Here is a 27202-nt window from a genome sequence, read left to right on the forward strand (position 1 = left end):
GAAAACTTGTAGAGATATGTGTATTTGTAGTCATTTATTTGCCTGTTTAATCATTTCACAGGGTCCTCATCTGCACTCATTCAAACAGTGCAGCAGATCTGTACATCAAAGACTACCTTCATCCATATGTGGAGGCAGGCAATCCACATGCAAGACCTCTCAGGTATCGACCACAGCCCAAAAAAGGGCTTAATAATGTTTAGGTTTGTGCAATATTGATGATATAGATTGATCTTTCACCAAAAAAAAAAAAACACATGCATAAATTAAAACCTTTATTAAGTGGTGCAATTGAGCAGTTGCTTTACAGATCAGTAGCTATGTTTACATGGACAGTGTCTGATTTAAATATTACAATATAACTACGGTCCTATAAGATGTGCATTTATGTACGCAAAGCCTAATTGTAATACAGTTTTCTTTAAGTTGGGTTAAGTAAAGCGTTTACTCTCCCGAAAATGGAACAGAAGAAAAAATTTTTGCCCCAGCTTTAAAGTTAGGTTAGGCTTCCAATCTTTCATTACAAATCTGTGTTATGCATGTTTGTGTTATGATTGCTTAAAAGAATTTATTTTTTTTTTTTGCTTAAATTTGTTTTCTTGTTTTGTTTCTTAGATGAGCAAAAGATTTCTGAGAATGAAATACAAGCCAATCACTTCTTATGGAGGTTATCAATCTGGAATGTAGTCACATCATGTTACTCCCACATGGGGCAAACATGCCTAAAAAGAATATATTTATACCAAAAAGAAATGAACAGTCTAATTAATTGTTTACATGACTAATCTTTTTGTGTTGAATTTTACCCCAACTCTCTCGTGACAATGGAAAATTGTTTGCTGGATCAGATCACACTGTTTCGATTGAATTTTTATTATTATTATAATTTTTTTTTTTTTTTGCTTAATCTAAGATTCTGTAAATTATTGGAATATTAGTTACCATGTAAGTGCAGCTAATCACTGGGACATCACAATAACTTATCGATGGCTCAGACAGTCTGGGATTCTTATCAGGTTAGAGGTCAACATCATGCCCAAGATGCCAGAGCCTTAACTCTCTCTGTGGCTTGACCCCAGCTTGCTAACAAGCTCTGATATGGAAATAAACATAATTTAACTGCGTAAAGTATATGCGACAAATAAAAGCTTTTTTTTTTGTTTTTGTTTTTTGCCTTCTGTTGGATCATTCAGTTGATTATGAAACAATACTGTTTTAATGAGCATACGCTTTTTATTTCAGATTGTACAACCTTGAATAGACTTGCATACTTTAAATGCCAAAAATAAATAATTGGTTCTTAATACTCAGTACTTGACAAGAACATTCTGGCATGTGTCATTTCACTATAAAATAATACAAACAAGTGGAGCTCCTCCGCTATTAATGACCATTCTCCACGATCGTGTGTTTAACAGAAGTGATGTGCATAGTCCGTCATTTACTTCAAGCAACAGATTGACTTTAAATGAAATTTTGATGCTTAATTAGCTCATCATTTTACACCCTAATAAAGAAAATATTCAATCATGTAATTAAGAGCAGCATAATTATATTTAGTACATTTAGCAACCTGTAAGAAACTGGTTAGAGAGAATTTCATCGCTGACACGAGTTTCACCTTATGAGTAGGTTTGATAGTACTTGATTGGACACTTGATTCTGTTTAACCCTTTCCTAAATTCCAGGACCAGTGTTTAACACCTAAATGTCACTCTGGGCCTGTGTGTTTTTTTTTTTTTTTTTTTTTTCCCCTCAGTGAGGTCATGTAGTGATTTATCACAGACGTCATCCTCTCTTCCTTTCTCTGTCTTGCCTGAGAGCATGTTCTGCCAGGTGTTATAGGTTTTCTCAGCTTCTGACTACTGCCAGAGTGACAGGATTTTTTTTTCCCAATCAAAGCTAGGAACATCATCTTCTAGTTCCTTTTCAATGTATTGCTTTTCTTCTAAAATTGCAGCCCTTTTTCAGGGTCAGCCCTCGTGAACATGATTGCCCGGGATTTGAGCGGCACCTGCCACTTATTTTTCTACTGTGTTGGTTGGTTGGTTCTCCCCTGGAATTTTTGTCTTTGAATTTCTCACATTTTCAGTCCACTATCATACTAATATGTTGCTAGCATTGTAAAGTGGATACTCCCATGACATATGGAAATTTCTAAGCCTGCTGATTTTAGCTGCTGGATTTGCACCAAATCTCAGGTCCAGTGGCGACGAGAACGTTCTAGGGAGTGATTAAAACATACAATACCTCGTTGACAGATTTGGTGATTTCAGCATTGGACAGTTTTAATGACATTTCTGTTGCCTGTTATGAAAGAATGTATTCTGGAATATAATGAATGTTATCTTGACACTTTGTATTGAAATTGGACTCTGTGTGTTTAGGGTTTACTTTAGGAACCGCTGGGTAAAAACGGTGCACACAGTGGTTAGGCAGTATTGCCTGATCTCTGAAGTTTACGGCACCTTCCAGATGCCCACTCGGCAGGACATAGAGCGCCACCGTGTTGTGGTAGTGACACTCAGTACGTCCCAGCATCTCTGCCAGCTTGATCTGGAACCTGGTGAGTGTGCACACACACACACACACACACACACACACACACACACACACACACACCACACACTTTGGCCTTCAAATGAGTTGTTAATTCTTGCATGGATGGAAACAGGCATTTAAGTCCCCTGTCAAACACTTGACTACCGAATATTTCTGATTTGAGTGTGTTGGGTGAATTCTCTACCCCATACTTGCAATGATGATGTAACTGCAAAAAGTATTTTGTCTTCCTGCACTGTTGCTCTTTCGTTCATACTCTTTTCTCTTTCTCGTTCTCTCATGCTCCCTCATGCTCTTTCTCCTGAGAGCTTACTGAAGCCGAAAACCCTCCTGCTGCAACTACTTACATTTTCACATTTAAACCCATAATAAAGACATATTTTTTTAAACAGTACCCTACAAGCACGCTGTGAAATCTCCCCCCAGCAATAAAATGAAAAAAAAAACTTTTCCCAATGAGTGGTGAGGTCTGCAACAGTTTATAATGAGAAGCTAATTTCTGCCATGTATGTGTCTGCTTGCAGGGTCATCTGTTGCTAAGAGACCCAGCTTGCCTGTCTAACACGCTCAGCATCATTAGCTTCCACTGTCATCTCTTCTCCCTTTTTATTTTTTTCCTTTCTTCCCACATGTGCTTTTTATTTTTTTCTTTCTTTTTTTTTTTGCCTGTTTTACCGTTCAGTAATAGTCAGCGCTGCTGGAGCAACATGGCAAACAAGCCCTCGAGTTTGTGTTAAAGGTGTTTAAGGTGGTAAAATCACAGCAGTGTGAAACCTGCTTACTGTTTTTCCTTTTCAGAGTCAGAGTTGCTTGTAGTGTGGATTAGCAACTGTAGATCTTTGAGGAAGGCAAAAAATATATAATAAATTATATAATTACATATATATTAAATATATAATTACATAATCGTATTTCCCATTAGAAGGCCAAAATTTCATGCTGTTATGAAAAAGCAAAGGCTGATGGCACATACCTTCCTAATTCTCATACCTGACCGTTCAGATCCTTAAGGCATTCTGTTATAACATGCAACTTAATATAATATGGCTGAATTAATTATGTAAACCGGTATCACGCCAAGTTAACAAGTGATATCAGGACTGCTGTTAAACCTTTGTAGCGAACAATCACATGTTGGGTGCCACAGTTTAATCCAAAACAGCCTAGACAATCCAATTATTTGTTTTTGTAACAATGTGTGATATTGTACTTGCAACCTCCACTCACCCAATGTTCGTTTACATCGCCTGTCTAATTGGCATCCTGAATGTTGGACGTCCAACATTGCCAAGCAATCATTTTGCTACAGTATGCAATTAATTAACATTACAATGCCTGGATATCCTTGAATTCTGTGTATACTGAGAATTAGACTGTTTTATCGGGATCAGTAAATATGGCAGGTGTTCTTACCTTACCATACCCAGATACCATTCCTGGATTAAAGCAAGCAGGCTGATTTCCAGCAGGTCCAGGGCATGAAACCATAATATGGCCCGACTCATGTTCATGTAATCTGGCTAATGTAGCAGATCAAACGTAACTAGATATGCTTGTTTTAGATAAAGTTAATTAGAGATAATGACTGTGCCCTCCACTATACACTTACTGTCGACTTTATAAGGAACACTTATAAATGTCACCTGGTCTTTCCAGATTGTATCCAAGATATATATATGATATGATCTTCTGTAATTGGAATGTATTCACCTTACAATACATTCGCCACAGTTTTCAAGAATGCTTTTTTTGAATTTAGTTCAACCAGCTCGAACCAGTCTGGCAATTCTTTTCCAACACCTCTTATTAACAATTCATTTTCACATACAGAACTGATAATCACTGGAATTTTTTTTTTATTATTATATATTTATTTTAAATAATTGTAGTGATGTGTGTGAACATCTCAGGAGATAATCAGTCTGTGATGGAACACTCAAACCAGCCCATCTAGTACAACAACCACCACTGAGATAATGTTTTTTCTGCACATTAATGAAAGCTCTTGACCTGTATCTGCATGATTTCATGCATTTACTGCTGCCAGATTATGACTGGTTTGAAAATAACATGCATTTGCAGGTGTTCCTAATAAAGTGAGACTACATCTTCAGTCTAACGGCATCGTGAGCTTTTCATTACCTTGATGGGCCTTTTTCTTTACTTAATTGATGTGCTTATGGTAGTCTCAGTCTCTGTAGGTCACACCTTGCCATTAGTTGTCTTCTACAATAAGGATATAGGTTAATACACTTGCTCTTTTTATGTTGAACCCTGATCTTTCTGCATTATGCTGCATTAATAACAGCCTAGGAAAATCACGGGAATATACGCTTAAATGTCCCTCACCAGAGTCATCATGTCTGTGTTTATTGTGTGTGTGTCTTTTGAAGGGCTCTTTACACACATGTTGTTGGACGAGGCAGCTCAGGCGATGGAGTGTGAAACGATTATGCCATTGGCGCTGGCTAATAAGAGCACACGCATCGTCCTTGCTGGAGACCACATGCAGGTATGAAAGCAGCTTGTCTCTTTTAAATGCAAAGTATTATGCACTTTTTTTTCCCCTTGATCGATAGTTAGATTTACACTAGGTGGTATGGATGTAAAGTGATCAGTTGAAACGTAATATAAGCTTCTTAGCACAAATAGAGCTCCAAAGTCAAATAAAATGCTTCATTCTTGAGAATGGTCTTGTTGATCACATAACCAGCGTGTTTGTTGTTGCAGTGTGGAGCTATTGGTCACTTAGTAAGTGCAGATGATTGATTGCCATTATGCTGATGAGACAGGAATCTTTTCACGAAAGAATGTGATCACATGAGCAGCACATTCTCTGTAAATTTGAACTTCATCAACGGCCAAATTTTATTTATTGTTTGTTTCTTTGGTGCGGCCGCAACTGTCACAGTTTTGTATTGTGATGCATCGTATCACAACACTGTCTTTGCCAAATTATTCAGATAATATATTTTTTAAGGATTTTGGCTAATTTACTAAGCTTTCCCCATTATTACCAGGCAGTCATCTGCCACAGCCATTACCCTGTGCTGTTCATAGACTGAAAATTCTAAAATAAATGTTTCCTTTTTTGGTCCCTATTAATTTTGGGACTTTTGTAAAAGGTTTTAAGCAGTAAAGCAGGTCAGAAGTGGAACAGAGATCTGATTCTGTGGTGGCAGGAAAAAAAAAGCCTTTTATATTTTAGTTCATACTTTAGATGGCTTTCTGAGAGTGAATCACACGGCTGGCCACGTGAAACATTAAGTCATATGCCAAAGCTAGGAAGGAGTTGCTCCTCAGTCCACGTGTTGCTAGGGAACCATGTTATGTTAAGTTGTCATATTTTCTTAAGAAATTCATGATCGGTTTTATGTAGGGGTGTTGAGGTGGGAAATTTGTAAGCACTTATATATGCATTAATGTATGACAAAACTGTCTCCTTGGTGATAGGCATGATTAACAGGACTAACAGGAAGGTTCTTAGATAATACAAGTGGCCTTTTTGCTTATATAGCCAATCCAAATTTTCAAAGGCTCTTGTGTGCTTTATTTGAGGAAATTTCAGGTTGGCTCAAACCAGTCTGGCTATTCTGCTCTGACCTTCCTTATCAGATAATAACTTTTATTATGTAATACTTGGCTGGTATGAACAGCAACCAAACAGGTGACAGAGAGAAAGTATGATGCTGTTCAAGATATTTTCGAGGAAAAAAAAAATTTTTTTTAGACCAGTTTTTTTTTTTTTTCACTTATTGTATAATTTGTCAACAAGCTAGTAAATAAGAGATGAATTTGTATCACTGTTAAGTTTATTTTTTTAATCTGACAAACTCATGACTGCTGGATCCTGACAATTACAAGGTGCTGGTAGTTTTGCTGTGTTTATTTTTTTATTTTTTTTTGCTATAGAAGCAAATGGAGACAGCTCTCCAACTAATTGGTCTTTTACCTTTAGTCTCCTGATTGGCCCAGAGGAGACAGGAAATATCTGTCCCTGCAGACACACAGGACAGCAAACAGACTGCTAATGAACTGCCCTTTATACCCAAATTTCTTTGTAAATTATATTGTCCATGTGGAGAGTGTGATTACTGCTGGGCGATGTGCTACTGAATAAGGTTTCCCTGCAATGTAGTGTAATGTGAATCACTTGTAGAACGTATACAGAGGACTATATGCCTGATGCCATATGGCGCAATACAGCTTTCCTGAGAATATCACAGGTATCCCTGTACGCCTGACATTGACAGACTCTGTTGATAATCATGATAATTAGTAGATGGTTATACAGTCAATTTTTCTACCAAATGATTATTTTTTCCTTGGGTAATAAATTACTTTTTGTAGAGTGTTTTTTAATTTATATTAACCCACTTTTTATTTCATTGTTGCTATAGTAACGGTTAATTCACAGGGACATAATCTAAGCCTGATAATGAATGTATTTAAAAATATCAGGAGTGTGAAATGTTCTACAAGGAGATGTTTAATATTTATTAAAGGAATCTGCAGTGTCAGCACTTTTCAGTGGTCAGAAAGTTAGGATTACATAGTTACTTCCATAATACCAGTAATAACGGGAAATAAGGTACATTCCACAAATGTAACTACGGCATTATTCTTTAATTGTAATGAGCGCATAGCTTTGTTCAGTGTGTGCAATTGCATGAGTTGAGAGTGTGTATATGGTTTAAGAGCTCCTCAACAGAGGTGGTAAAGGTCTATGTGCTGCATTAGTTGCTTCTGTGTTTGACAGTACTTGTGCTTTGGTCTCTGCAGCTCAGTCCATTTGTGTACAGCGAGTTTGCACGGGAGAGGAACCTACACGTGTCCCTGCTGGACCGGCTGTATGAGCACTATCCCTCCGAGTACCCCTGCAGGATCCTGCTGTGTGAAAACTACCGCTCCCATGAGGCAATCATCAAGTAGGTGTGAACTTTTTCGCATCGCTTTTCCTGAGGAGAGAGATTTGGAGAACCACTCACACACGCGTCTGTGTGAGGAAAATTATACACAACCTGAATATGAAACTTTTGTCTCCTTTTTTTTTCCCCCCAACTTTGTGATGTCTGTCTGTCACATGCACGAACTTGAACACATTTTGTTATATTAGCTTGACCGTCTTACAAGTGAGGTGTTTTTGTGGAGTGATTGCTGACAAAACATGACAGAGAAATTAATTCACAGAGCTCAAACCTGACTATTTCAGGTGCAACAAAATGTTCAGCCGCCTTGAGATAGTGAGCAAACTGTCCTTGATGTGCTTGGGTGCTGAAATGTTAATTAAAGGAGATAACTTGAGTGTCTTCTGTAGAAAAAATTTGCATAGCATCTGGTTGTAAGGAATCGTTTATCATAAAATCTACATACATTGTGGTGCCGCAGATTTTTCTCCAGTTTAATAGGGAAGTTGAACAATGCATAAAGGGTGAAGTTAATGGGTTTGAGATCTAGTACTTAAAAAGCTCCTTTTGCACACGTTTCAGGTTTCCTTTCTAATTAATATGCTCATTGCTTAAAAATTCATTTATCATTTGTATTTTGTGTTTGATTGCTTGTACAGTGCTGAAGAAAAAGTATTTGCCCCATCCTAAGATTTTTATTTTTGGGGATATTTAACTTACATGAGTTAGACCATCAATCAATTTTTATTATCACACAAATATAACCTGAGTAAATACAAATAAATGCAAAATGCAGTTTTTAAATGTGGTAGAGAAAGAGATTCATGGTTCCATTAATTTAAAAGTTGTCCAGGAAGCTGCAAAGCAGCCATAGACCATCATACTATTTTTTTTTTTTTCTTATTTACTAACTAACGTACCGTAACTATTTTGTAATTACTTCGGTTATCTTTGTGTAATATAAAAAATTGTCAATCATTTAAGTGTGATGAATATGCAAAACAACAGAAATTCAGGAAAGGGGGGCAAATACTTTTTCATGGCACTGTAATCTTAGGATGTGTTACAACATTATGATGTATAACTAGAAAACTGCTAGAAAACAAATGAGGAATTTTAGTGTAGTTAATTGTGTGTAGTATAGTATGGTGAGGATTATCTGAGCCTGTTGAGTGACCTTTATGAAGCAACCAGTGCTGACTCTGTAGTTTGCTCCTGGTGGCTGCAGCTACACATCAGAGCTTTTCTACGAGGGCAAGCTGATGGCCAGCGGCAAGCAGCCTGCGCATAAGGACTTCCACCCCCTGACCTTCTTCACGGCTCGTGGTGAGGACATGCAGGAGAAGAACAGCACGGCCTACTACAACAATGCTGAGGTAGCCTCCCAGTGTACCGACACATTGCACTACATATACTTATCTGTTAAAGAACAGCTTGTAACAGTTTTATAATAAAAGTGGCTGAAACCATATACCTACTGAACAGCAATGAGTTCGTTTATCTTCATAACTGGTTTATTTTTTTAAATAGATGTATGCGTAATTGTGCATGCAGGTGTTTGAGATTGTTGAACGTGTGGAGGAAATGAGAAAGAAGTGGCCGGTAGCGTGGGGAAAGCTGGACGAAGGCAGCATTGGCGTGGTTTCCCCCTACTCGGACCAAGTGCTTCGCATCCGAAACGAACTCCGCAAAAAACGCATGCCTGAGGTCAGCGTGGAGCGAGTGCTCAACGTCCAGGGTAAGCGTTGGGGCCAAACACATCTATATGGAGCTTAGAATATAAGAATATGATTTTTCCAGCCCTAGTTCCCTTGAGAATTTTTAAAATACAAATCAGAATCACAAAAATGAGGTCACAGTGAAATTTTGAAACATTTTCCCAAATTCATAATTTTACTATTGAGACAAAAAATTAAATGGAACCAGTAACATGAGGAGTTAGCAGTCTACCAAAACAAAGAATGAAAATCCCTTTTGTTATACACCTTTTTTTTGGATTTAAAATTTACAACTTTTATAATTAAGCCTTGCAAACAAGTCCATTGCCCATGCTAGAACCTTTGAATCTTAGTGTGAGAGGGTGAATTTTTGAATTAAGAGGCTTTTTGGTGGTTTGTATCGTTTTGTGTTGTTTTGTTTTTTTCCCCCTCCCATTTACAGAAGGCTGCGGAAAATATTTTATTGAAGCTACTAAAATGTGACGAGAGCCAATCTAATACACATTACAAAAATAATAACTAAAATCGGTTTTAAACCCTTTTTTTTTTTTTTTTTTTTTTTTTAACTCAAACATTTCTGTAATGTCCTTCCTTTGCAATAGTTGTTAACCATGTCTGATTGTTCCAGTCTTGGGGACCAGCTGTCCTGCACAATTATCCAGCCGTTATTAAGAAAATAAATAGCAAAGCTGAATGAGCTAACTAAAAAGATGAAAATTTTCACAGTTCAACCTCTGACAATAAAATGTTTAAGAATTTTTGTTAGTTGTTTAATGTTTAAAAAAAACATCATAACTTGTTTCTGTGTTCACTGTTAATTCTGTGCATTGTAGGCTTTCTAACGATGGGATAAAAGGAAAGCTGTTCCATCACACAGACTGTGTAAAATAGCATTAAGCATTAAGTCTAGTGTTTTTAAATATTGTGCAAATTATATTGTTGAACACATTTATAACAAACCTCATGTATATTGATGTGCTCTGCACCACTGAATGCACTTTGTTTGCCATCTGTATAGCAACGAATGAGTGTGGCTCCGCATTGAACACTTACAATCACCTAATTTTAGACCTGCATGTAAAGAGTCGCCAAGAGGGACGACTGAGCAGGGGAATTCGGGGACTAAAAACCTTCTAAGCTCTGCAAATTTCATCACACTAGCAGGAGCAGTGATGGTTGAAGCTTTAGATTAGTTTGTGCATAATTGATGAGATGTTTGACTACCTGGGCAATTTCGCTGAGATTGCCTTGTGAAGGAGTGCAGGTCCTCAGGTGCTCATTCTCCACAGTGATTAATGTGAAATAATCCTTTCTTTTGTCCTGTGGTAACGAAGTCCCGAATCAAACTCAATCAGTTACTCGCATTTCTCAAAGCTGTGTCGCTAGACAAACAGTCTCTGACGCAACTGGTCTATTTGTATGGTAAAGAGCATCTCTCATTCTCAGCCTCCTCTAAACACTTAGTGTCCCATTTTAGAAGAGCTTGTTTGTTTGCAGTACACTTGTCATAAGGACCTGTTGTCTGCAGTAAGGTAGGGTGGTTGATGCATCAGAACAGCTCGAGTCGTACATATTTGCTCACATTTCTATTAGCCGTTCATATTTTTATATTCATCATTAAACCTGATGCTTTACCTCCACATATTGTGTAGTTCTTCAGAAGACTACATTTTCCAGATTTTTAAATCATACCAAAATAAAACCTAGGTTACCAGATGCTTTTTTTTCCCCTCCAGATAAAGCATTCAGAAATCATATCAAGATATCTGTATCAATATCAGGATCACAGTTTTAGACTCCTAAGTGATGCAACAGAAAACCCGTTTGACAGTAGAGATGAGGAAAAAATCGATTTAGTTATGAATCACGATTCTGTGTGGCGATTCACATTTCACCACACGGACACATAAATCAATAAAAAAAAACTTCTTTTACATTTATAGTAGACGTGATCAGTCAGTGACCAGAATTAGCTGTTTTTTTTTTCTGAGCGCAGAAACATCAGAGTGGCGCAACAGAGATGCTTTTTATGGCATTATATTATAGTTATAATATATACATTAAAGCCTCCAATCTGCCCTTTTCTCCAAACTCTTTGAGCGAATTAGTTTTAAATCCACTCATTACACACACTTGCACAAGTTTCAAAACAAGTCTAAAACGTCGCCTTTCTTCATAATCTACTCTTCTATTTAGTACACACTACTTTCAACACATGACTGTTTACACATTTTCATCCCATGCGTTAGGAGTGAATTATTAAGTTTGTTTGAAAATAATAATTTTGGTAGATGATTTAACAGTGATGCGTGCTGCTCAGTCAAAAATGTAGGTTTGTACTTAATTTACTTTTAAGTGAAATGTTAAATACTTGTATTTTAAGTAATTATTTTGTATTGTTTGAGTGCAAAAATGTCATAAGAAATGGGTTTAATTCAATTAATAAAACTTTTTTGTAAAGTTTCCTCCTAGGGTTATCTTTGCTCACACTGCTAATCAAAGCAACGCTAGCTGAAGCATCTTTGGCATTTGTTAGCTCATCGATGTAAAAGATAATACTTTTTTCCCCCCTTCTTGCTTTTTCTCTCCCTCTCTCTTTCTCTCTTTCTTTCTATGTATTATACAAATCTAAGTTCTGTTAATGACTCTGGTTGTACAATAACTCCCACCTACTTTCTATAGGTAAGCAGTTCCGCGTGCTGTTCCTGAGCACCGTTCGCACTCGCCACACCTGTAAGCACAAGCAGATGGCAATCAAGAGGAAGGAACAGCTGGTGGAAGACTCCACCGAGGACCTGGACTATGGCTTCCTATCCAACTACAAACTCCTGAACACTGCCATCACACGAGCTCAGTCCCTAGTGGCTGTGGTGGGAGACCCCATAGCACTGTGCTCAGTGGGCCGCTGCAGGTAATCTCACACTCTCGGCGCACAATCAATGAAATTGCCTTTAAGTCAGTGGACCAGTTTATTAATGAGAGTTAATATTTAAAAGCCTGTTTGGGTCGGTCGACCGAGCAATGAATAAAGATGGCCAGGGGGTGCCATGGGTCATTGTGTGTTGTGTTGGAGATGTGTAAAAAAATTCTCCTGTACAGGGACATGCAGATTACATTTTTTCATGTTAAGTATGAGTACTCACTGATACCAATAATATTGAACGTAGTGACTTATCTAGAATCAATCTATTTTTTTTCTTTTTTTTCCCTGTCTGTTACTTTCTTGTGCTGCTACCACCAGATTACTCATGCTGAGTTTAATGCTTATGATGTTAAAACAGTGTCTGTAACAGTGTGTGAAGGTGGTAGGTCTGAGCATACAGAGCAATGTCAGTGTGTGGGCATAAGATAATACACATGGTGCAGTAAATCTAGTGAAAGTTAAACGCTGGTGAGAGTAAGTGTGCACATCTTAGTGCTTGCACAACTGAGATGATTTCATATGTGATGATGGTTTCTTTGCATGCTTGCTTTACATGAAGTATGTTTTCCCATGTTCGAAGATGCTGTAGTTCCTCCTCCTTGTTTTTTTTCATAGTGCAGAGTTTGCTTTGCATGGATCATTAATTGTGAAACACATCTAGATTGTAGCGTGCACTCGGTTTAGCGTCATGTAGGATTGCATGTACGTATCGGAACATCTCTACAAAGAGTAAATGTGCATGGTATTTAACCCATGCTTGATTCCATTATTGGTACTGATGTATTCCTAGTGGCATGATTTGATGAAAAGTGATTAGTGAACTCCCTCCTGCAGCTCCTATGGTGTTTGTGGCTTAACTGTGATGCAGCAGGCATGCATACTGTAGTGCTAAGTGATTTTCTCCATTAACTTATTTCATTCTCAGGGTGTAACGTTACACACATTTGTACGATACCGTTCTCTACAGGAGGTTTAGTTCATTAAGACAGTTAATTTGAATTGATGTTTCAACTCGATTTTTGAAATGTCAAGATGTGTACATTATCTGCTTTTTTTTTTTTAATCAACACCTTTCTGAAAGCTGTTTAAAAGTTTAAACTAATACAGTCAGTGCTGCTCCCAAACAGTTGCATAAGGTAGTACATGACTAAGGGTTGAAATCATTTGCAAAGTTTCAAATACCACTTTAGAGATATGGAACTGGTACATTATACCTTAAACTTCAAGTTTACTTAAAGTATAAAGCGCTTTTACATCCTAAGCTGTAACTTAGATTATGCCTTTTTGGACTTCACTATCTTTGGCAGATAAAAGGTGGGGAATTTTGTTGGGAACATACTAGGCAGAGTAGTTAGGTGAGTGATGTATATTTCCATGTAAACTGTAAAGTCAGCGTTTTAGATTGAACTAGCAAATATGTCTGTCTGTATGTTGATTACTCTAAAGCGAATAATTGTAAATACAGTGTAACTTAGTTACAAGTAAGTTGTTTTTATTTGCTTAATTACAATGCTTTGCCTAGCCATGTTGATTTAAATCACAAAGATTTTCTAATATCCTTACCTTATTTAAACCCCTATTTGCAGTGTTTGCTATAGATGGTGGTCTTTCTATTGTTCCAAAGTCTTATTTTAACAAATATAAACTATTTTAAATAATGCATAATTACATCATTTTCTACTACTGCTGAATTATACTTACTTACTACTGCTTACTCATACTAACTGAAATGATGACCTTTACTATAGCCCAGCAATACACATGCTTACTTTTTACAAAGACCTGATTTCAAAAAACCAAAGCTGCCATTTCAGTTAGTATTCTGTTTATTGCAATTCGTTAATAGCGATTTATTCATGCTGTTAATTGGGCAGGCCAGCGGTGGAGCTGCAGCTGGTGGAGCTTTGAGATGAGCTTTAGTGCTTTTCGAACATTAAGTGTTATCTGGCATCAGCCAGGGCTGTGTGCTAGTCTGAAGATGGCCAGGCGCTCACAGCTTCCCCAGAGAAAGTCCCAGCTTTCAGTCCGCCTGGCACACTCCAGCTTCACGCTGTGCCCTTTAGCGCCAGGGGATAGTGAGGAAAATGCAAATGCACTTGGCACTTTTTCCTGGCTCTGCGTGGGAGGGAGATGATGTGAAGCTTCTGTACTTGCTCCTGATATTGTATTTGTTTGTGTGTCCATAGTCTTGTTCAAACTGAGAAACAGAATTAATGGTGGAAAGCTTAACATTGGAAATGGCAAATTCTCTCCATCGTCATTGCTTTGATTTGTGACTCGAGGAAATAAAAAAAAACTTGTTGTGCATGTCGTCAATACATGGTTCTTGAGAGCACTGCCCATCAGCCCCCTGCTCCCCAATCCCTGTCCTCCTTAGCTACAGCTCTGCTGTCGCTATGGTGACTGCCTCACATCAGCCATTCACTGGAGCCCTGCTACAGGAAATGTCAAGCCGAAGGGCCCAGCAATTAAATCAATCTGCTTCTGTGTACTTAAACGTTGGGGTCGGAGGGGACGCCATGCTCTGAGCCAATGATATAATCTGTTTAACACATAGTTATGGAGCATCAGTAATCTAGAAATTGAACCTGTCGAAGTACAATTTCAACCTGCTTTTAAGAAGTGGATTATTTACACCGGAGTTTGTGAGACCCCCAGTGGGCATGTGATACAGTATACAATCACATGGCACCATTGTCAACACAGTCGTTCTGATGATGAAGGCATTAGAAGGCTGTAGAAGAAATTAAAAACTGAGGGGAAAAAAACAATAATTTAAATAAATGAAGATGATAATCAAATAAATGAAAATAATCCTCCTTCACTTTTTTTATTACTACATAGTTTAAGCCAGGGTAGAATCTTACTTTTAGTGATAAAACAAACTCTTGCAAATATTTTAGGGTAAATAGTGTGAATTGTCAGGAGGAATGTATAATTAATGTGAATATAATTATATCATGCATAATGATTTATGGAAATGGCTTTTCTGTTTTGCCAGTCACCTGCAGTGTGTCTGGAAAAAAATGCACAAGCCGAAGAACTCGCCAAACCAAATTCTGATGATCCTCGTTGCCGTTAGTCATGACTTTATTTTTTTAAACATTTTTTTTAATTATTTATCCAATCCTATAATCGTCTTTTACTAAAACAAATATATGCCAGTTGTCTTTCCAGAAAATTTCACTCAGTTTTGATATGCAAATTAAAGTTATAAATATGCAAATTAGTGCTTGACACCATTTAGCAGCTTCATATGACTTCAGCAAGCATTACCTGCTTGGCACAGACAGACAGACAGACAGACAGACAGACATGCGCGCACGCAAATTATTCTAATGTGAGATGCTGCTTTGTCGATTTGACCTGGTATTAATGAGTCTGCTCTCCTGAGCGGCTCTAATGTGCTCAGAGAACATGCAGGATGATGCCGTCTAGACCGTGACGCAAACGTCCCTGATTCCCTGCATTAGCGTAATCAATTACAACTATTATTTTCCGAAATTGCAGCACATTTTTTAAATCCCCACCCCCACCCCGAATATAAGCCCAGGTTGCTTTTGGGAAAGCATTTGATGCCCAAGAGCACTTAGTTTGAGTGCTTTGTGCCTTTTTGCACATTTTGAGTCCTGATGTCTCTGAATAGAGGCTAGAAAGGAAATTTCCCCCTTTTTTTTTTTTGGCTTTCTTCTTATAATTAGGTTGTTGACTTTCATATTTGCAGCTTGTGTCGTTTTTGATTCATCATTGCAAGATGTGGATGTGGAACATTGGACATGCCCTGTTACACTGTTGCTGACCTTTCTTAACTGAATGCTCAGCAAGCTGGGTTTCAAAACCCAAGACTTGAAAATTATGCAAGGATTGTGTTCTTTTGGTTTGATGTCTGTTAAATATCTGTTTTATAATAAAGGCTTATTACCTTAGTGCTTTAATAATTTCAGTTCACCTACCTCCTTATGCTTTCAGCTTGAAATATTAGCAAAGGCCACTGAACATATCAGTTTGTCTGCTTTTTTATGTGTACTAGTTAGTTGCGCAGCTTGGCTCGGCTCCTAGGAGTAAAATTTATTTATTTTACATAACATCATGTCGTAAAATTTTTAAGTGTTTCAAGTGTCCTGTCAGCCACCTTTTTTTGACAAAATAGTTTTGGGCATTTTCTTGAACATTTCTTTCACCAAGCTTTTCGAGAAAAGTCTTAGTTGTTGCTTTATTTTTCATCCATAAGAAAATAATAGCGTGTGTGTGTGTTTTAGATGTTCTGACTAGCTAATCTGTCCAGCTTGGTGAATGTGATTTCAATATAATGTTCTGTATACAGTAAGCACAGCTGTGATTGTGGACCATCCCACTCATTGTACACATCTCTCTGGCCTTGTGCAGAAAGTTCTGGGAAAGGTTCATCTCCATCTGCCATGATAACGGCAGTCTGCACGGAATCACTTTCGAGCAGATCAAGGCCCAGCTGGAGGCTCTGGAGCTGAAGAAGACCTACGTGCTGAACCCACTGGCCCCTGAGTTCATCCCTCGAGCCCTGAGACCCCAGCAGCCCCCGGGACCTGGCAAACACCAGCACTCCCCACCTAAGGTATAAACCAACTACTGTCCTGCTAAAGCTACATTACACCAGAAAACATTTAAATCATGCCTCATGCTGCGCTTACAACAGTGCTCAAATTACTTTACTACTACAAATAAACAGTATCCTTTTCACACATACTACCTAAAAACATGTACAAAGACACACCCATTTAGCCCCAACTTTAAAATCTCCCAGGAAATGGTTGAACAAAGGACATTCAATCCAAACAGGGACTTTTAATGAAATTTCTTGTGAATGAAGGCATTAAACAGATTGACTTCTGCAGAAGCCTTCAAGCACAGTACAGCCCCGGGGCTCAGAGCCCACTGTAGTAATTTCTGTAAACATTCAGTGAGTGGAACGACTTATAATTAAAAATCGATGGATAACTTGTTGCCAATTTGCTGAAGAGACGAATCAGTCTGTGGCAACTGTACTGTAAATACAATCATTCACAAAAGCCACTTGCACATTACAGGAACCACATCCCAGTATAATCTTGACCTCGCTCCAAGCAATTTTCACATGTTTGGGCCATTTAAGGAGTTCCTGAGAGGTCAGTGTTTCAGTCTAATCGCAGCTTCAGACTACTGAGAAATCTTTCCACACTGAAAGTATCGAAGCACTAGTGAAAGTCCTGGTTTGAGTTGAACACCCTGCATAAAATGCATCCACCAGTGATGGCTGCAGCAGCACTCTGAGCATTACTGTTTGTCCCAGAAGCTGTATTTAGGATTGATTATACTCTCATTTAGACTCGTATTGTTAAATGGTCAATTTGCTCATCCATGGTAAGGTATTGTGCCTCTCACTGCTGTAGATTGTCAGCTCACATGAAGGTGAATAAATTCCAGCTGCTGTGTGGTCATGTGGATGAGAGTACTAACTAAGGGTTAAAGAGGTAATATTTCTGATTACTCTATCACTCTGATAGCTACCCAAGTTTTCCATCTTGAACGATGTATTAGAATCATGTTTTAGAAAGGTCAAAAATTGGCCTCCTTTAAACAAAGTATAGAACCCAAGAGATTGCTGAAATGATTGGAACTGGGTTAAGATTTGTCCAGCACATTACTCAAACCTGGAGGGATAGTGCTTTACCGTCTACTTCATGGATTAGAATAAATAATCTCAAATTAGTTGGTAACTCTTGGTAAATTTGCATCATAAAACAGTCAGGGCTAGAAATCATAAGCTATGTTTAATAGTGAAAGTAAGAGGACTGCCACCAGCAATCAGCTATTTGACCTTAAAAAAACATCGTTACTGAGACTAATAAAAAAGGCTTTTAATTTGCTAGGAAACATAAAGATTGGACTTTGAACCAACAGGAAAAAGGTCATGTGGTCTGATGTGGCAGTGAGCACAGCTCGATGTGCTTTTAGACATATGTGAATGAGAGACGAGTGCTTACCTTCTGCCCGTGTGACATTAATAAAAAGTGCTTAGCTAGCAGGTGAGGAAAATGTGTCTAAGCATGAGCCAAGCTGTGGCAAACCCTCACATGAATAATACGACAATCAATTCTGCTACCCTGGAGAAGACAGATAAACATGCTAGAGAAGATAATTGAGATAGGAAGAGGTTCTCTCAGTCTATCTCTCTCTGCCATACAGTGAGTTTCCCTTCTTCCCCATTACCTCTGTGGAAGCCTGACTATCTTACTTACTCCCCAAGTTTGATAATTCACTTTCCTCTCTTTTTTTTCCATTTCATCCCATTTTGTCTTTAGATTAAAGGAGACATCATATGTCTTTTAGCTGTCTGATAGGAGTGTTTGGCTGTCTTGGTAGTATACTGTTAAGCATGGCCTCCATGCAAGCTTTTTGGGAAGATTTGTTTTTCCATACGAGACTACTAATGTGATAAACGATTTGCTTCAAAGACTACTGATATCTGAGATAAATGCAGTTTGTGATGAGGCTTGAATGCGGCTCCGCTGTCCTCCCATTGTTTGTGTTTGCTATAGCTACTGAGTTATTCCTCTTGAGAGCTGTCTAATAGCTCAAACCTTGAAGTGCATTGAAAAAGTCTCTTCAAACCTGAACAGAAAAGGCCACCTATCTATTTGAGGTTATTTGATTGTGTGATTAATGTGCTCTGTTGCTATGGAAACTCTTCTTGAAAGCCAGAGTAACTTTTCTAAAAAAAAAATAAATTAAAAAAAAGGCATGAATGAACATGATGGGGTTGGGGTGGAGTGAGTCTGTAATGGATGTCTACTGTATTAATAACTTGAAATCTGAAACAAGCTTCAATGCATCAACACAGTCAGAGCTCTCATGGGCAGGATATTCCAAGTGGCCTTTCAATAGTGCAGGGCTGCCTACAGTTATCCTCTGAATCACACCACTTCTTCTCATGCTGAACAATACCTATAATTTGTCCTCTAGTTATTTGGTGAATAAGGGTTTACATTTTATAAGAATACTTTAGCAATTCCATAAAATAACACATCCACAATATTAATTGCTCTTTGATTAAATTCAAAATCATACACTAACTGGACCTGGGGTTAACATTCAGAGAGCCATTTGGACCCGATTCCCACAGAAAAGAAAATGTAGAGTGCCACAAAAACCCTTTGACATCTAAAATAAAGATAACACTGCGTATATCGTATTTTACCTCAATGGTATGTATAAAAAAAACTATAGTGTATTGCATTTATGAAATCAGTGCCACAGAGATTTCTGCATGTGACAAACATTTTAAACTCCGTTAATAAAAGACACTGACTCTAAGGTTACTTTAAAATCGAACACTGAGGGCCTCCAAGGGGCGCAGTGTTAAAGTGCTCACCCTATCATCTGGAGATCGCAAGTTTGATTCCCGGGTGATGTGTAACCTCTCGCAGCCAGAGGCCTAGGGAGAGCTGATTGCCTGAGCTCTCTTAAAGGAGAGGCATGAGAGGTACTTAGTGTTCCTACATTACTACAGCCAATCAGGGGCGTCTGTGAGCTCATGCAAGCAGAAGGAGCTTCTGGAGCTCCCCCGTGAAAAATGTAGTCTGGGCAAAAAATTTTGAATGTAGATCACTTTAACGCTTGGTGAAGTTGCAAGGTCAAAACAAGAACAGTAAAACCAGAGCTATGTTTAATAGTGAAGGTAAGAGCACTTGCATATGAACATAATGTGATGAGTCCTCACAGGATTGGGACAAAACAGCTGTGTGGTCATTAGAAAGTTTGCTAGGGAGCATAAAGATTGTAATTTGGAGCAATGGAAAAAGTTCATAGCTGTGAATGACACATTACTACACATTCACTTATACCTGAGTGGTAAATACCAAATATGGAAAAAAACCATCATTATCACGAGTTCTCTATCTCAACAGCTTCACAACTACTTGATATTACAGGCTACACAACGAGGAAAAATTGGGAGATTACTACTATCTATTACCCACTGGCTTCCCACTAAATAGGAGAACAAAAAAAAGCATTTTAAGGAAGAAAGAAACGGGGAAAAATGCATGACGACTCAAATCAAATCTTGCAAGCAAATTTTTTTTCTCTCTTGCACACTGTATCCTTTGTTTAATCTATCTCTCCTGAGTGACAGCTGGCTCTCATCTGTCACTGTGCAGTGGTCACACTTTCATGCCTGGAGTTGTGGCATGATGATGATTGATGTATCCGAACTGACGTATGACATATTCAAACAAGTTTGAGTGTAAAAAATCCTGCTGCATTGTTTTTTTTGTTTTTTGTGTGTAACCCAAAAATCGGTTCACAGCAGCATTTTTAAGTGGATGAAGAAATTAATGAAACTTAAGACGACCTGAAAAACTTTTAAACAAATACTATTATGGCTCAGAGTTATTGTTCCTACAATAAGGAAATTTATATACAACCTCGTTATGTCATTTTTTTATTGAGAAATATTGTAGACCCATTAAATAAATTATGTACAGGTGACTACCAATTCATTTGAGTTAAATTTTAATCACCATGACATTATGAAATCTAGATGTTTCAGCCAACATATTACAAATAAGCAAATTATTACATTAAGCACTGCAATCTACAACCAGTGATTTCCTGAAAGGTTTTGCCATTAAGGTTTAATCACTGAATTAACCATTCACGCCTTGGCACGTAATTCTTCATACACACAAATGCTGTTAATCTGTTAAGAAAAGGAATACCGTCCCCATGGATTATATCAATGGGCTTTGATTTGGGAAGTTGTTGCCAGCTCTACAAATGCAAGCTGCAAGAGCCCCTGTGCTGTCGCTGTGCATTTACACCATGAAGAAAGGAATTGTTTGGCATGTAAGCTGCTAAACGAGGCAGCGCTTTTGTCATTGTTCTCATTTCTAACTCTTCGATGTACAAAGTCCATTCAAACAATTCATGTCCCAGTCTGTTCTGATGATGTGCTTTTGTGACTGCCACAATGCTGTATTGAGGACTGGGTAAATGGTGTTTTAGGGGTTATAAGTCGCTGAAATTGGGTTGTGCTGCATTGTTGTCATTTGTTTTCTGGTGTAATCTCTTGCTGCATGGCCAAGAGATACCACTGATTCCCATACTCTATTTGTAACACCAAGCACCACAGGTACTTCTCCCTAACACGGTCTCTCTCCCCTTTCTTGGCAGGTGAAAGGACCGCTTGCCAATCATTCAGAGCACTTTCCTCCTGAAGGCTTTGGTAAGTTTTACACCCATCCACATTGGTTTCAGGATCAATATAGTGTCTATTTTGGGCAGTTGATGACCTTGTGAGACTATAAAATAAATGCATTACAGATATTGTTTCAAATAAACATTAACATATCCACTATCTTTTGAGAACACTAAAATGTATACTACTATAGCATGAGAGTCTTAGTGCTTTGCAGTCATGTGCAATTATTAAATGTCTAATCCTGTTAACTGCTTCTTTTTTTTTTTTTTTTTTTTTTCAATAGTGCAAATTTATGTATTTAGTATATACATGTTATTCAACAGCACCTGGAAGCAATAGTGTTGGTGCAAAGCTGATATATTTTTTCCAGCCTCTGCACTTGGATAGGAAGTATTTGGGAATGTTATTGGTGTGGTTTTCGAGCACTGCTTCAACAAATCAAGGTTGTTCGTTTGTAGATCAGTAAGTAGCCATTGAGGCAGAAAAGGGTAAGAAAGAGGAGAGCCTCAGATTGTTTCAGTCATTTAGGGAAAGAAATTGTGTTGAGATCAGTCAAGTGGAGCTAGCTTCATCTCAGCCCCACTTCTGTCAAATCAAAACATCACAGCCATACGTTACTGTGTGATAGCAGCTTCTCCTTACTTAGAATTACTCCTTTGGCTGCTTCAAGTGGCTGAGTAAACCTTGTTTTTGTGAAAGTAAATGTTCTAGATAGACATAAAACCAGAGCCCTCTTGATGAACGTTATAAAACGAATTCTGGATAAGATATATGCCAGATTTACTAATTATGATCATTTGAACTGAGCAAAACTGATGCAGAGTATTTAGAGTGAGTTTTAGCTACTTTATTCATGATCAATTTGCTATTTTGGTTAAGTCAATTATTGAATTATTATTGCTTACCTAAAGAAAAAGTGCTAATTATTTAACTTAATTAGGCGGAACTCAGTGTTTCTTTTAAATTGGAGCCATGCGCCAGAAAAAGATTGTAAATGACAGCATCCTCCCAAAATATCGTAGACATCTGACCATTAAACCCACATGAGGTTCTGCTGCACTTAATTGTGGTTAATAGGATGTTTGTGTACACTGTAGCATCAAAAGTTTCCTTCATTGGAGCTAAGGGGCCAAAAACGGCTCCAGTGTGACTGTGCCGCTGGGTACAATGTGCAGTCCATGAATCCATGGTTTTCCAAAGGTGGAATTAAAAAACTCTAATGGCCTTCACTGAGCACTGAACTCACCACAAATATATCCTACAGAATACCTGGTCTCACTAATGCTCCTAGGACTAAATGGGGAAATATTCAAAGCCATGCTTAGAAACGAATGGAAACTCTTTTACAGAAGATTGTAGATTATTGTAACAGCATTTTGAGAGAATCTGGTTTGGGATGTTAAAAAGCTGAGAGATATGGTCAAGTGTCCACATACTTTGGCCATATAGTGTATATATTATCGTATACCCATAAGCTGTAAACCTTTAGTCGAGTTTAAATCATGCGCACAGTATCTGAACAGATTTAATCTATTCTGGGACTCGGTTGCAATTGATTGTATCAAAATCAAAGTGTGTTCCTTTTCATTGATTTAAATTTCTTCACTACAATTTCATGAGTTTCGTCCGACAGCTAAAACTGACTGCAATTTAGTTTGTGTATGCAAGTGTGGTGTTTTCACCCAGCATCAGCACTACTATTATCGTTTGAGAAACAGATATTGGGTAATTGTTTGGATCGTGTTCTAGTACTGACCGCTTTATTGACAGTTTGACAGATCGCTCACTGTTACATACCATGTCATGGCAGTCATTACTATCCTGTTGCGATGCTACTTTGAGCATTCTTCTAATTGCTCTGTTTTTCTATGTGTGTTCAGTTCAGTCCAGTCCTGCTGTTTTAATGGGGAATCCCATCCAGGCCTTTACTCCAACAGGGGGAGGAGCACCTCCTTCTGGCAAATCCCCCAGCCCTGTACAGCGCATCGACCCTCACACTGGAGCCAGCATCCTCTACGTGCCCGCTGTCTATGGGGGCAACATGGTGATGCCCATGTCTCTGCCAGTGAGTGTTGGTCCAACATAGCTAATTTATGCTTATGGGCAGGTTTCATAACATTGAGTTGTGATTACGTAATGAATGAATGTTGAATGAGTACACATACTGTCCACTTTTATTGGTTCACCTGCCCATTCATGCAGTTCTCTAATGCAAAACACACTATGCAAAAGAACCTCACACTATACAACAAACCTCAGAATGAGAACCTTAACCATGGCATGGGCAGTGGGTCGAGATGGGGTGGTTTGGATATTCTGAAATTAATAATCTTCAGGGGTTTTATCACACAATGTTTTCTAGAGTTTAAACAATCATACTAAAACAAAAATATATAGCACGAATGACACTTGTGTGGGTGGAAACACCTTGTTGATCCAGGGGAAAATTGTTAGGTTGTTTTGTGCTGCCAGAAAAGTAATTACTACAATTGTGATGAGCAGAAAAGCATCCCCAAACCATCAAACTTTGAGAAGGATGGGCTACAACAGCAGAAGCCCATAGTGGGTTCTACTCCTCTCAGGCAAGATCAATAATCTCTGCCCGTAGTGTAAAACCTGATGGGGGTCTTCGGTTGTTTTTCTTCCTGAGATGCATTTCTGCTTGTTATAAGGGTGATTTTTTTTTTATTTGCTTTAGACTCCCTGTCATCTCAAACCAGTCTGGTCATTTCCCCCCCTTGTCATTGCATGCTCTAGAGACAGTTGTGTGTGACAGTTGCACAATTTTAACCATTTCTGAAATGCTCAAACCAGCCCATATGTTACCATGATCCATGCCACAGTCCCACAAGTCCCAGATATCACACTTTTGTCTTCATACTGAGGTGTGATGTAAACATTACTTGTATGGTGCTGATTGACCGATTAGACAATTATGTGAATTTAAAAGTGTATAGGTGTTGCTAGTGAACGTATACTGCTGTAGGTCTGGTAACTACATAGAAATAGGAGAGCCAGGAGGATTCTGCTGCCAGTTTTTTTCTTCTTTTTTTTCACAGAATTGACCGGTTTGTTGGACAGCTAGCATATCTTGGTCATCTGTTTAAACACAGACCCAGGCAATTAAAACGGTGTGTTATTTCCGGTGCATGTTTGGCCAATATTAATGATCCAGGTGACTGGGTGTGTAAACAGTGATTAGAATCCTCCAATCACTCTCTCGGGAGTTGGCAGCCAGGGTGAGCGGCACAAAATATGGTGTTGTGTCTGACATTTGAATAACCCAAAAATAGAAAACGATCAATATTGGTATACAACGATTTGGGGTTTGACATTTTCATGAGTGAAAAGTACAAATGTAAAAAGCCAAAAAATGTATTCCTAAATAAAACTTGCACATCCCAATTCTACTCTGTTATACCCATAATTCTTAACTTGTCTTTTTTGTATGCACCCAAATTGTATGAGCTCTGCTAAACATCTTGTTTTGTGATATTTTCTAGTTGCCATGGGCAGGCTATCAAAACCGCTTTGCCATGGACCCCCGCATCATGAGCCACCAGGCAGCCATGGCAGCTTACAACCTAAACTTGCGGCCTGCCGTCAGTCGGGCATCACCTGTGCTTTATGGTCTGAACCAGCCATCCCCGCTTGGCATTGGCCAGCTGCCATCCACTGACAAGGACCTGCTGCAGGAACCTACTGCCAATGGTACTGTGTTCTCTAATGTTTTGTGCCCTTGTATTTCAAAGTATTGTCCCCGTATGTTTGCAGACTCTGTAAATAAGCATGCGTTGTAAAAAGGTTAATCTGTCTATTAAGTGAGGCTGACATAGGGATTATGGTCTTGGTCATAATATCTTTTTCAGCTTCCACAGCTTGCAGTATTTTTCAGCTGTTTTCTGCTTTTAAATTGCAAATGAGTAACCTCTATCATTTATATTATTTACTTATTATTTACATGGCTAATTGTTGTAATGCAATCATGTTCTTTAAAGTGTTATGTGTTACTCTTGGTAAATTTTTTATTTGTGAAAAAAAGACAAGACAAGTACCTGTCTTATTAATTAAAATTATTATTTATTTAAAAACATTTTGGTGTAGCTTTTATGCAATGATTTTTTTTTCTCCCATGGGGTGCGGGTTTGTGGCTCAAATATATACTCATGCACCATGTTTTTTTTTTTTTGTTTGTTTTTGTTTTGTTTTTTAAACAGGTAAGGTTGACATTAATGGGAAAGTGGAACATGGCAGGCTCCTGACACCTGAAAGGAAAGCTGCTGACCTGAAGGACAAACAGGTATCCCTGCATTTATTTATTTTTATTAGTTATTACATAGAAATATGTTGTACACAACAATTCATGCAGGCTGTAACAACTATCTAATCAGTTAACATGCTATATTGTTATTTTTTACAGTTTTAAGTCTTGTTATATTATCTGCTTTCATTCCCAGGGAGAGTCTGAGCCGGTTCAGAACAAAAGCCCCGAAACGCATGGCAGCCTGGTGTTTCCCTCCAGCCGTCTTCTGCGTAAGGACCCGCCTGCTCAGCGTCCTCCACTCGGCTTCCCTTTACCCCCTCCTCACCCAGCATTTGCTCCCCATGCCCCTCCCGGCCCCCTGGCACACTATGGGCTTCCCAGACCTCCCCTTCGTGTTCAGACCCAACAGCCGCAGCCCTCCGGCTTCCCTCCCTCATTTTTCAGCGGGCACCCTCTGGCCCAGCGCGCCCTACACTCTCCAGGACTAGACGGTCTTGACGGAGGGGAGAGCCTGATGGGCACTGTGTCTGACGAAATGAAGAACGTTGTGAGAGGAATGCCTCCCCAGCACCAGCCCCATCAGCAGCCGATGCGCCTCAACAGCTTTGGGGAGGAGAGTCTTGACTCACTGCTTGGCGACTCTCTGGGTAAGTGCGCTCTCTGTGCTGTTTTTAGATTCACTGTTGGCATTCACCACTTCAACTCAGAATCAAAACGCTGCTTGTGTGGAACTGAGAACTGACAGTGTCTGGAGCCTGGGGTTGGCATCATTTTATCACCATGACAACTAGTAAAGCATATGGAGTTATTTACATGACTATCATTGAAGAAAAGACACAAAATTTAATTCTAACTATAAACATCATAATACCATGGCTGCACTGACTTATTGGCTGCTCTAAGTAGATCCCAAAATATCTGGTACAAAGTCTCAGTATTTGGTGATAATGTTGATTTGTTTAAGTGCTTTTTCCCTAGATCTAAACCACTTCCAGTATGTCTGGGTGTAATGCACAAACATTTTGCTGTTAAATCTGATTGTCCATCTGCTTGCTAGTTTAATGAGGAGCAGGTTTTCTGAACCTTGCCAGGCAGCTTCTTCTGGTATCTTCTTCTTGAATTTTTAACAAAATTATATAAGGCTATATTGTTTTACTAAAAAATAAATAGGCTTTTATGTTTATGCAAAAAAACACATCTACACTTAAGCTGACACCTGCATGTCGTTTGTAGATGGTCAAAGCTGTCCTGGCATGGAGACTCTGGCTCCTCAACCGCAGCAACAGCAGCCGCCGGTGCGTCTAGGCCAGTGGAATGAGCCCGGACCCTTCTTGCAAGGTGCTGTGCCTCCTTACCCCTTGCCCCAGCAGTTGGCACACCTGGGTCAGCCCGGTATGCGGATCCCCCAGCAGCTGCTCCGTGCCAACTGGGGCCTGGGTTCCACTGCTGAGGACGAGCACCGAGCGCCCCTGCACAGGTCAGTATGCAAAACTAATCATCACAGAATGATTAAAAGTATTTTTTTATGTGCAGTGTATATACTATTCAGTTTAGAATGACCCGTTATAATTTACTGAATTAATGTAGTTGCACTTGTGCATTGCACATGGT

General features: G+C 38.7%; 1 protein-coding gene across 2 annotated transcripts in view; it reads left to right on the forward strand.

Annotated features, from left to right (window-relative positions):
* Positions 1-27202, forward strand: part of helz (helicase with zinc finger) — a 49333-nt gene that overhangs the window by 18944 nt on the left and 3187 nt on the right. For both annotated transcript variants that reach the window (XM_053514279.1, XM_053514280.1), the window contains 14 exons: positions 62-163; positions 2388-2566; positions 4956-5074; positions 7345-7490; positions 8698-8845; positions 9024-9207; positions 11870-12098; positions 16497-16701; positions 21300-21351; positions 23208-23392; positions 24831-25038; positions 25545-25627; positions 25785-26238; positions 26825-27068. In XM_053514279.1, coding sequence (XP_053370254.1) covers positions 62-163; positions 2388-2566; positions 4956-5074; positions 7345-7490; positions 8698-8845; positions 9024-9207; positions 11870-12098; positions 16497-16701; positions 21300-21351; positions 23208-23392; positions 24831-25038; positions 25545-25627; positions 25785-26238; positions 26825-27068 — 2538 coding nt within the window. The remainder of the gene's footprint in view (positions 1-61; positions 164-2387; positions 2567-4955; positions 5075-7344; positions 7491-8697; positions 8846-9023; positions 9208-11869; positions 12099-16496; positions 16702-21299; positions 21352-23207; positions 23393-24830; positions 25039-25544; positions 25628-25784; positions 26239-26824; positions 27069-27202) is intronic.

Source organism: Clarias gariepinus, chromosome 16 (assembly GCF_024256425.1).
Source record: "Clarias gariepinus isolate MV-2021 ecotype Netherlands chromosome 16, CGAR_prim_01v2, whole genome shotgun sequence".
NCBI lineage: Eukaryota > Metazoa > Chordata > Actinopteri > Siluriformes > Clariidae > Clarias > Clarias gariepinus.